Raw genomic sequence first — 12,109 nt, 5'->3', positions numbered from 1 at the left:
CCGTGCTCGCGGGCACACAGTCACAGGTATCTAACACTCACTAGCACTCATATCCCAACACGCACGTTTAACACGTTGACTTTATACGATCACACCCTTCTTTACCAACTTTAATAAAACATCAAGTACTTAAAGTATAAATAATTAAATACAATTACCTATCCTCGACTTATTCTGAACATATAAAAAAAGCGTGTATATCATCGTTGCCAGATTTTGTTTCGGTGAAAAGCGGGATTTAAATTTGAAGTGAAAAAGCGGGATTCTGAGGAATCTCTCCCTTTTTTGAAGTTTGTTGAAACTGAGAACATCCTCTTTTTTGAGGTTGGTTGAAAGAAATCAGAATCAGATCAGCAACGATCAGAAATCTCACTTCTGACATCAATTTTAGCAATGTTTTTTCCTTGTAACTATTACATTATAATTATTTTTTTACCAAAGAAAAACAAAAACAACATTTTTTTTTCTTAATTTTGACCGGATCCCATATTCGGAAATTAGCCAAACCTTCACCAAATTATCCTTGAAATGTGTCCTTTCAAATAACAAAAGAATCATCAAAATCGGTTGGCGCGACATTGAGGTATTCGTCTTCTTAACCGACTTCTGTAAGAAAAGGAGGTTATCAATTCGACTGTATTTTTTTTTTTATGTTTGTTACCTCATAACTTTTGACTGGGTGAACCGATTTAGAATTTTTTTTTTATTTGAAAGGTGAAGCTTCCCGAATGATCCCTTTTTCTTTTGGTCCGTGTCTGACAATGGTATCCATGAGAAAATCACATAAGTCTTAAATTTGCATTAGGCATGTGCGCGACAAATAGACGAATAACTCAATGTCGCGCCAACCGATTTTGATGATTCTTTTTTTATTAACCGACTTCTGTAAGAAAAGGAGGTTATCAATTCGACTGTATTTTTTTTTTTTTATGTTTGTTACCTCATAATTTGAAAGGATACACTTCAAGGATAATTTGGTAAAAGTATAGTTAGGTTCCGATTATGGGATCCGTTCAAAATTGACAAAGTTTATTTTTTTGGTAAAAAATTGATTATATTGTAATAGTTACAAGCAAAAACTTTTTAAATTGATGTCAGAAGTGAGATTCCTGATCGTTGCATTTCTTTTCAACCAATCTCAAAAAAGAGGATGCTCTCATTTGATTGATTTCTTGATATATGGCGTTTCGAGCGTGCCAGTTGAGCACAATTCATTTCGCCAATGTCACGTTGTATGGAAAATACACGAAGGAAATTGACCGGTAATAAAAAAGATTATAGAATACATGTAAAAAATGTTCTCATTTTCAACCAACTTCAAATAAAGGAGATTCCGAATTCACCCGAATACTTTTTAACCGACTTCTGTAAGAAAAGGAGGTTATCAATTCGACTGTATTTTTTTTTTATTTTTTTTTTTTTTTATGTTTGTTACCTCATAACTTTTGACTGGGTGGACCGATTTTGAATTTTTTTTTTTATTTGAAAGGTGAAGCTTCCCGAATGGTCCCATTTTTTTTTGGTCCATGTCTGACAATGGTATCTATGAGAAAATCACATAAGTCTTAAATTTGCATTAGGTATGTGCGCGACAAATAGCCGAATAACTCAATGTCGCGCTAACCGATTTTGATGATTCTTTTTTTATTTGAAAGGATACACTTCAAGGATAATTTGATGAAAGTTTGGTTAGGTTCCGATTAAGGAATCCGGTGAAAATTGAGAAAGTTTGAAAAAAAATGATTATACTGTAATAGTTACAAGCAAAAACTTTTTAAATTGATGTCAGAAGTGAGATTCCTGATCGTTGCATTTCTTTTCAATCAATCTCAAAAAAGAGGATGTTCTCATTTTCAACCAACTTCAAAAAAGGGAGATTCCGAATTCACCCGAATACTTTTTATGTTTGTTCTTATCAATATACCAAAATGTAACTTTGCACAAAAATAATAGCTAATTAAATGAAGTTTTACATAGAACAATCACAACCACTCGTTGACAACCACTACCACCACCATCACCACTCGTTCAAGAAGCATCATTTTAAGATCTACCCATCACTAAAAATCGTAAAATAAATTGTCAAACTAATGGTAGAACACCTTTACTACAATATCTAATTACTAAGCCTGTTTGTTTTACTTGGCACCGACTTCAAAATTATAAAATCTTAGTAAAATTATTTTTCACTTTTTAGTTCGTTGTTAGAAGTCGGTTTTTCTTTTTGTTAAAAATTAATTTATTCGAATCGCGCACATACTTAATGCAAATTAAAGACTTATGGGATTTTCTCATAGATACCATTGTCAGACATGGACAAAAAAAATAGGACCACATGGGAAGCATTACCTTTCAAATAAAAAAAAATATCAAAATCGGTTCACCCAGTCAAAGGTTATGGAGGTAACAAACATAAAAAAAATACAGTCGAATTGATAACCTCCTTTTCTTCCAGAAGTCGGTTAAAATGCTTCTCTCTGTGCTTCTACCTAGAGAGTTGGCCGTTAGCAAGGTCGGTAGAGGCGCCTACAGCTCACTTATCTAAATTTAATGTTGATTAATTTTATTTAATACTCTGTGTGAAATATATTAATTAATTTTAGCTCACATAAAGCTAAACCAATTCCTAGGTATATTATATACTCGTACGATGCCATGTTTCCAACTGTGCGCGGCGCTAAACTCACAAGGTCAACATGTTGGTGTAAGTAATATGGATGAAAGAGAATTACAATGTTGTAACTAGCAAGTACTAAATAGTTTCGGAGAGCACAAACACTTATTTAATGGAATAAAAAATGTCACTCAAGGTGTCGTTCCGTAAGCACTAGGTACTAGGCTATTTTTAACCGACTTTCAAAATAAAGCGTTTTTTTTAATGTATGTTCACCGATTATTCGGAAATACATGAATCGATTTGGATAATTCTTTTTTTAGGGTCCCGTCCTTTTTAAAGAGAAAAGAAACCTTTATAAGATTTCTTCTGTTGTCCGTCCGTCTAGGAACGCTTGGAGATATCGGGTTGAAATTGGTGAGAGATATGAAAAACCATATACCTACTCAGATCTACGGCCCAATGATTTCCTGATAAATTTTCTTTATTCTTAATTCTCCTAATTTCCTTTATTTTGTTTTGTGCAATAAAGAATATGTAATAAAATCATATTTTTATATATAATTAGCAACAACATATGGCCGTTTTTATAGCAAAGAATGCGTATTCCGACACTATGAAGGGAATCAAAATTCATAGGGTACTTCCGGTTGATCTAAAATTATGAAATTTGGATGCTAGCACTTACAGATAGTACTTGTTTAGGAAAAAATCTGAAAATTGTACATTTGTAGTTAAATCCTAAAAAATAACAGCCAAATGACATTGGCGTGAACAAACCCACAGACTATCCGGAAGAATGAATCGAGTAGAATTATGATGGCATTACATTTTGAGTAAAAAATCATATAAGAAGATACCTGACGAAGATTAGCCGCGGGCGGGCCGCCGTGCACTTCAGCAGACCTACCTCTAGTTACTTGAAGAATTTCTGATAAGTTTCTCGATAAGCCTTGGCTTGTTCTAGATGACAATACATATCCTATAAAGGTTGCACTTGACTTTTACTTTTTAAACTCATATAATTACACGGGCATTCACGCAATTACCTTCTTGCTCTAATCACCTACATGGAAAAGTAATTAAATCTTTTTCTCTAGTTCTCGATTTGACCTTGAAGCATTCAATTTCTCTTTCGTATACTCGACGTCAGAGCTAGCTTGTTTTTGCAGGTCTTTCATCAAATGTAATGATCGTTGCTAAAACTATTCATCTCAGAACTTTGCATTATAGGTACCTACTATAAGTTCAATTTTAATAAATAGTAGCAAATAGAAAACAAATAGTTTTAAAGAAGAAAGTGAAATCTGACAATCCCATAATTTCACTAACACTGTTTATTTGGCTCGGGTATTAGACAATATTAAGGCAATGAAGAGAATTACAACACTTACACATCATTAGCTACCGGCTACCTGGCGATGAAAGTTCCATGTTTAAATAATACCAAACATAAATCCATTTATTAAGATAACGCTTTTGTTTGCAACTATATACATAGATATAGTGCCCACTGTAGTGACACGTCACTAAACGTACGTCAAAACTTTCAAAAAATGAAGCCTACTCATATAACAACTTACTTTGATTCTTCTCAATGGTATGATTTAATACGTTCAGGTTTATCTATCATTCCCTCCCTGAAAATTCCATAAATTTTGACAATCTGAGAGCTGAGGTATTAGAGATTTGATAAAAGTGAGGTTGTTATTGTTGATTCCTGTTGGAAAATAAATTATATTTTGCATAACTAATTTTCAATAGCTAGTTATTATTAATTAATATTAAGAATAAAACAAATAGAACTGAATTAATAAATTGATTTATTAAAATGTAATTTGCTTATATTATATTTACATAAACTGTGTAAGACCGCGAGTGCGAGGCGCGCGGCGTGAGCAACACTATATATTTATTTCACTCTATATTCATATAAAATTCCTCTAAAACTACATCTCGCAGTCAGATTATACTTATTTATTATTATTTATGTCAGATCTATTCAACGTACGTGGAGATCGTCGGTGTCAGCGTAGCGACTCTCTTACACACTTCACTTGGGTTCCCAGGGTCCTATAAGTGGTAGCCGAGGCTCTGCAAGTGGCATAAGAAAATCGCTGACCGTCTGACATGTCCAGGTGTTTTGAACGAGTTTTGACCAATTTCTTGTATTTATTTATTATAAAGTACTGTACTTACAATATTTTTAATATTTTTTGTACAGCTTTTCTTTGTAAAAAAAGTAAAATATATATTTATTTATTTATTATAGCTTCATACACAGTTCCGTTACCAGCTGATATTGCGAAAAGAAAGCGCGTTGGGCAATTGTTTGTTCGAGGTGTAATTTCATTAAATAGATTTGTTTGATCCCACTCGCAACGGAAGTGCGTGTGAGTGGCGCCTGCCGATGTAACATATCGACATACGACATAGTGCTTAAGATACAGTCTTAACAAGTAAATATTCATTATCTATAAATTCGGAATGCATCTTCAAGTCATGGAGCTTTAGAATATAATAAAATCAACACAATAACATAGAATAAAATGTACTTTTTGTTTCTTATTAACAGCCTCTCGGTGCAACTACCTACTACCGACCTATATATCTCTACCTTACATATGTATGTGTCCCGTGGTCATGTTTATAATTAATTATTTGGTAACAGTGCCTCCTGGCCCCGGGACGCGCACAGACGTCGGCGCTCTTTGGTCAACTAGCGCTGGCGACTAACGTAAGCTTACACGAGTGAGATTCTTATTATGATTATTGAGATGTATTATGTGCGCGGCGCTCAGCTGCCCAGCGACACCACCGTGGGGCGGTCGAGGCGCTCCTGGGGCTCCGCGCGCCGGAACTCCGTGTCCCCGCAGTAGGGCTGGTGGTGCGCGTGACCCCCGTGCCCCCCCTGCAGGTGCCCCTGCACGTGCGCGTGCGCCGGCGGGGGCTCCTCCAGCTTCACACCGTGCTGCTGCACGTAGAACCCCAGCGTCAAGGGGGAGGTGGCGCCTGCGTTCACGCCGCTGCTTTCTACTGGAAATTTAAGAATAGAACATTTAAAGTATCAATTGTAATATGAGTATATTAAGTCAACTAGCTGTAGGTACCCTGCGCGCGTTTCTACACCATACATCGATTTAAATAATTTTGAAGGAAAGACATTACACAAATATTCAATTAATTTTGAGTCATTTTCATCAGGATTTTGATCATTTAAAATACAAATCATTGGAAAAAAAAATAATCGAAGCAATCGAAATAATCATAGAAACTAGAAACCTTCGCCGGCTGGTAGCTGATACACAGCAACTTAGCTAAAGTTGGTCTCATGATCAAATGCATAGTTAACGATTTTATAAACAACATACAGACAAATATTTATATTTTTTATAGATATTTGTTGAACGTAGCTTAACCTTTAAGTATGGACGTCGGGTCTGACAGACCCATCTAGTTCTAAGAATTCTACAAATCGGCCACTTCTCGGTGACCTCCGCCACTGAGTTGCTCAGTACCTTTCATATTAATGACAAAATGAATGTAGATAGCAGTGGCTGTGTCTCTGGGTTCAAAACACGTGAGTATTTATCTTTCTAAACGGGGCCTGGGTCTGTGAGACCCGACGTCCATGTTTCCCATACATAATGATTTCAAAACACCATATATTTTTATAATATTACAAAATATACTTTAATATTTTAATTGTATTATTTGTATTTAAATGTGTTTATTGTTATATATCATATATTATTTTGCATTGTTTGTTATATATTTTAGTAATATAAATATTATTTACCTAAAAAAGATTCAATTTTTTTGTTTTTATGATAAAATGGAAAAAAAATTATCGACCAAGCACGTCAGGGACAAAAATATCGGTACTTTATAATCAACATCAAACAAAAGAATTGGACAACGACATTATATAAATAAAATAGCTCTTTATCAAATAAAAAGACGCGTTTCGCATACTAAACTACTCTAAGAATTGAGAATGACTTTGACTCGCGTTTCGCGATCTGATCTATCATTTATTGAACATGAAGCTAAAAAAATTGTTTTGGGTTCTTGAAAAACATGTACACTTTGCTCCCAAAAGATATATAGAAAGACAACACATATTTATGTTGACTGCAATCGTCCTGTTTGCCTACAATGTTGAAAGCCATTGTGTATCGATGTTCAATAATACCTTATCTTGAGGTGTTGTCAAAATTTTTATTTTATAACATAAGATGTAATTTCTTTGTAATGTAATAAAAAAGAATTTTTTATTTGTTGGACTTTATATTTTGTTAAAAAAATATTATTTTATTATCTGTCTTTTTTTTATAGTAATATTTTCTTAAGAGTCATCCCATGTGGCCAAAGACTGAAATTGTGACTTTAAGTTACTTAAATGGTTGTGATGCGTAAACTTTAATAAAAAGGGATTTTATTTCTATTGATTTTGCTTGATTTGTGGCTATTCATGTAAACTAAAACATAAAATTGTCTTCTTCCTTTAAAAAACAGACGGAATATGACCAATAAATACACTGGTCTGACAGACCCAACGTCCATATGTGTGTTATAAAAAAATCACGTCCATAGTTAAAGGTTAAATAGCAATAAATTATTTAGTAAGACATTATGCGTGCAGTGCATGTAACTTACATAGGTTTTCTATTTTGACCGAGGTGCCGCCGCCGACGGAGCTGGCGTGCAGCGCGTGCCCGATGCTTTTGTTCAGACTCCTTTCGGCTTTGATGCTGCTCTTAGGTTTCCTCTTTCTAGTCTGAAATTACAATAATTTCAAAAATATAATAAACTGTTCATGGTATAACTTTATAGAAAATCAGTTGAATAAATCGAAGTATAGTTGAAATAGTAGTAGTAGTGTGTCACCTGTATGGAGTCCTTCTTCATGGTGATGGGTCGGTTGACGTTGTGCAGCTTGTAGTAGAGGCCGCACGCGTTGCAGACGGTCTCGCCGTGCGCGTTGCGGCGCCACAGCGACGTGGCCGTGGTCTGGCAGTTGGTGCAGGACATGCCGGGCCGCTTGGTGCCCATCTGCGCACCCACCACCACCAGCGTTACGTATGTGCGGTTGGAAGGGTTTCAATCCAATTTCTACTAATACTTCACTAATATAATAGTATTCAAACGATTCATACGAATCTTACTCTAGGTTTAAATATCTTATATCAGCATCGTTACGGTGGTGTCACCTTGTCCGTGATATTTATAACAAAAAAATGTTATTCTGTTTAGTAAATCTTTTTTAGATTTGAAACTACTGTAGCTACTGTAGCTGTATATTTTATATAGAAATTGGATTGAAACCTAAACATGTTTTGTAAATGGAAAATGATGTAAAATAATCATGTAAGTTGAAGCAATCTGTGCCTTTCGGAGTTTCGTACATGTTGATGGAATTACATACAAAAGAATATATTTCACATATTGTTTTTTAAATATACTTATATTATTATAATTTTAAAACTCCCAAAAACTCAGATGAGGTTAGTTAGCAAAATTTGTGGTAATGAAAATAGCATATAAGCAGAACATTGTTAGTGTTGAGATGGATTTATTGTTAGTGTGAGGAGGGAGCGGTCCGGGGGGGGAGGGGGAAGGTAGAGAAGGTAGGTGGCGTGTACGATTACTCTTTAGGATTGAGTTTCAAATCATTAAAAAATATATTAGAAGGAAAGAAACGACACATTAATGTACAAGGTAGAAATACAGCTAGGTACTGGATATTGGTATAATGGAAAACTAATAATTTCAATCGTTTATATAATAGGGATAGCAGGAGTGCACATTTAGTTAGGGGAGGGGGAGGGAGGTCAGGAGGTCGGGGTGTGGGGGCGGACGTACCCCTTTCTTCTGTTTGTAGTCGGGGGGAGTGGAGACGGCGAGCGCGGGCGCACAGAGCGGCGCGGGGGCGGGCAAGGCGTGCGCCGGGACGCCGTTAAACAGGAAGCCCTTGTAGAAATCCGCGCCCGGCGGGGCCCCCTCTGCCACTGCAACAGGAGCGAGCACGTGAGCGGGTGTGCGCGAGGGGACGCGAGGGGGGCGCTCGGGCGCGGACTCCAGGGCGGGGGCGAGGGCGGAGGCGGGTTAGTGCGCGAGGGCGGCTCGTACGTCGGGGGCGGGCGGCGCGTGCGCGGCGTGGCGCTGACGTACCAGCCGCCGCGGCTGCTTGAGCGGCCGGTTCATGCCGTTCATCTTGTTGTAGAGACCGCACGCGTTGCACAGGTAGTGGCCGGTGCCGTCTCGTCTCCACAGCGGCGTGTGGATCGCGCCGCAGTTCACGCACTCGCGCCCCTCCGTGAAAAACTCCGCCATCTCGACTACAACACACCACCACTCCGTCACTGACGCGGCTGAGCCTCGCCCCGTCGCGTCCCAAGGCGCCCGAGGCCCCACACTTACAACTACTTATAGCTACTCTATATCGATCGCAAAACCTTCGAGCATAACTCGCGATCTCAACATCGCGTCGCACGAGAGAACAGGCACGCTCCACGGGCCGGCGCCGCGCGCTCCGGACAACGGCGGTAGCGCCAGGGAGCCCGGCGGGGGCCGGTGGGGGCCGGTGGGGGCCGGTGGGTCACTCGCGCACACCGCCGCGCTGTACTCGGAAGCGCGCTCCATTCGAGAGTGCGCCACAGTTTCATGTTTCACAGTTACGAGGACGTTGGACCTACTACGTACAACCTACTGTCTCGCCTTGTTATAGTCAGCTGTGCAACTACCTAGTGCAACTAACAATATATCACACATTATAAAATAATGTATTATATGACGACATATCGACCAGATACGTTTGATGAGAAAGCGTTGAAATATGTTTCAAATAAAATTAGAATTAATAGTGCTTTTGGCAGATAACAGACAGTCGGTGTCGCGTTGCAGCGCTCACAGCCGCGTCGGCCCCTCAGCCCTCACTCGACCGCGGAGGGCCATGTGCGGAGTGCGGCCCCGCGCGCGAGAGGGGTCTCCGGGTGACGTTATACTAAATAGTCAATATTCATCATGTCATATGAGTTTAAACGACACATTTACTTGTTTGTATGGAACTCAAATTAATGTTAACGATTACTTGAAAGGGTAGTCGAGCACATTCCCCTATCTAAAGTGCCCGGTAATGGCGTTAATTGTTCTAAAGGCAACTCTCTGCCGAGATAAGAGCGCTGACGCAGCACTGCCACAGCGCCCACAGCTATACACTAAATGACTAGTAGTTAAAAGTCTGTTGTTACAGTTCTAACAAATATCATTTAAAGCAACGCAAACATAATCGGCTAATGAAGTGGGAACTAACGACCTCCTCGTACTTCGATTATTATGTATCTGTATTTACTTTGAAAGGTTGGGAATATGAATCATAGTTTTCTTTTGATTAGTAATTACGATTTATTGTTAGAAGTCAGTCATCTGTTTTTTAATTAATCAGCTTCACTCTGTGTTGGGCACACTCTGTTCCACACAATGCGTGTTGAGTGCTAGAACTCAACGCTGCGCTTTGTCTCGACACCAGAGCGAAAAAATGACGAACGCCCAACAAATAGTAACTAATGAAAAAATAACAATAAATAACGAAAGTATAGAATATGTAAAAGAACACATATATTTGGGCCAACTGATATCTACAGATGATTGCATGAAAAAAGAATTAGAACGAAGAATAGCGAATTCTTTTCTTTCTTATTCTTCTTTTCGAGCTTAGGGGAATGAAGGATAAAGATATGCCAATGCAAGGAAAAAAGAAAATATATGAAATATGCATTATACCATGCTTACTATACGGTTGCCAGACATGGGCGTTGACAGAAGTACAAGAAAGCAAAGTTTGCCAAAATGCAATGGAACGGAGTGTTTTAGGTATAATAAGAAAAGACAGAGTGAACTTGCAAGAAATTAAACAGAAAACAAATTTTAAAAATGTACACACAGCTTACAGACGCCTTAAATGGTGTTGGACGTATGTCCGTCTATTGTCAGGGGAAACTAAAGACAAATGGACTAAGTTAGTAACGGAATGGTACCCGAGAAATAGCAAAATAAATAAAGGCAGACAACCGGAAAGGGGGGAAGATGGCATAAAAAAATAGCTGGTCCGGTAATGGAAATATAAACGTAGATAATTATTTCCCTTCTTCGCGTGGGGATCGAACCCACGACCGTCGCGTTACAGTCACTACAGGCACCCTGGTGCCGCTGCGCCACGACGGCCTCGGACGGAGGTACACAACGTGTTTCTGTGAGGATATCTAAATAGATAATAAAAGAATATCACTAAAGTCAACAATCGCTAAATACATGTTCAAATTTATTTTAATGTCTCTATTTCTTTTTTGAATGGGCACAGGCGATTGTTTGACAACACAGTGTTTTTGTGAGGTCCCCTGTGAGGCGTGCGGGGTGAGGCGGGGTGAGGCGGTGTGAGGCGCGTGAGGCCGGACGCGCTGTTTGCGGGCGGCACGTGCCTTATCCGACGCCGTATATGGAATGCGATTTTAATGCGCTTAAAAGGAACGAGTTTATTTTGAAAGAGGACATCGTTTTTTGTCGGGACCTAGGCAAACAGCGCGTCCGGGCCCGCCTCGGACTTGTCCACCACGGTCCACGTTCAACGTTTAGTAATACTATAACATTTTGCGGAGGACCCCACCTCGTGTGTGTAGGACATAGGTAAATAAATTTAATTTCAATATAAGCTTAGGTAGGAATATAAACACCGTTATGGTTTTTACAACATAAATTCAATACAACACTCGACTCGTAGAACGCACAAATGATTATTAAAACACTTAACTGCCGCAACCTTTCAAAGAAAACCTATTAATTATTTAATGGTCCACAAAACTGGAACGAGCTCAGCCTCGAGGACGGACGAAGGTTCAAGTGGATGAAAAAACTTCCCTAAGACAGTTATTTTAGACAATGAGCAACACTTATCGGTCCGCGGAGATGAGTTATCAATATATGGAAACTATATTTTTTTATACCATTAAAAATATGAGTTTTGACAGCGCGTTATCGCGTGACCCCAACACAAAAACAATGTGTGCCCGTGTGCGTGCCGCCTCGTGTGCCTACAGTGTGCGCACGTAACGCACACACGCGCACACACGCGCACACACGCGCACACACGCGCGGTCCTTATCGCCTATCGCCTCACTAAATATAGATGGATCCGTGATACTTAACACTTGTCATTATTATTTTACATTTTTTTAGCTTTAATAATGATGTTTGTTTTGTATTACACAAAAATATATAATTATAATTTTAATGAAATCCTTTATTATATCTCTAACACTTAAAAGAAAAGGAAAATATTCAAAGATATTATTTAGAGTAATGTTTGCACTGACCCGTAATGTGAAATGCAGGTTGTGACGGCAAATGGGACCAAACATTGTATTGTATGTATGTACGAGTGTGTGTGTATGTGTGTGTATTCATTTACGTGAGCAAAACTACTTTTCTATGTTTTCA

The 12,109-nt window shown here is 38.5% G+C and overlaps 1 protein-coding gene across 6 annotated transcripts in view; it reads right to left on the bottom strand.

Annotated features, from left to right (window-relative positions):
* Nucleotides 1-4,420: 4,420 nt before the first annotated feature.
* The window catches only part of LOC146534218 (transcription factor BCFI-like), a 35,448-nt gene continuing 27,759 nt past the window's right edge, over nt 4,421-12,109 (bottom strand). For 3 of the 6 annotated variants that reach the window (XM_085192422.1, XM_085192425.1, XM_085192419.1), the window contains exons 6-9: nt 8,747-8,955; nt 7,505-7,669; nt 7,274-7,394; nt 4,421-5,650 (exon numbers count right to left, since the gene is read on the bottom strand). In XM_085192422.1, the coding sequence (XP_085048548.1) occupies nt 5,412-5,650; nt 7,274-7,394; nt 7,505-7,669; nt 8,747-8,955 (734 nt within the window). In that variant the 3' untranslated portion in view covers nt 4,421-5,411. Of the gene's footprint in view, nt 5,651-7,273; nt 7,395-7,504; nt 7,670-8,479; nt 8,626-8,746; nt 8,956-12,109 lie in introns of all 6 variants that reach the window. The other 3 variants (XM_085192420.1, XM_085192421.1, XM_085192424.1) reach the window with 3 other exon arrangements.

The sequence above is a fragment of the Heliconius melpomene genome, chromosome 11 (genome assembly GCF_056956725.1).
Source record: "Heliconius melpomene rosina isolate 202511_hmr_F chromosome 11, ASM5695672v1, whole genome shotgun sequence".
Taxonomy (NCBI): domain Eukaryota; kingdom Metazoa; phylum Arthropoda; class Insecta; order Lepidoptera; family Nymphalidae; genus Heliconius; species Heliconius melpomene.
Note: the sequence above shows the minus strand (reverse complement) of the source record. Positions and strands in the feature narration are given on the sequence as shown.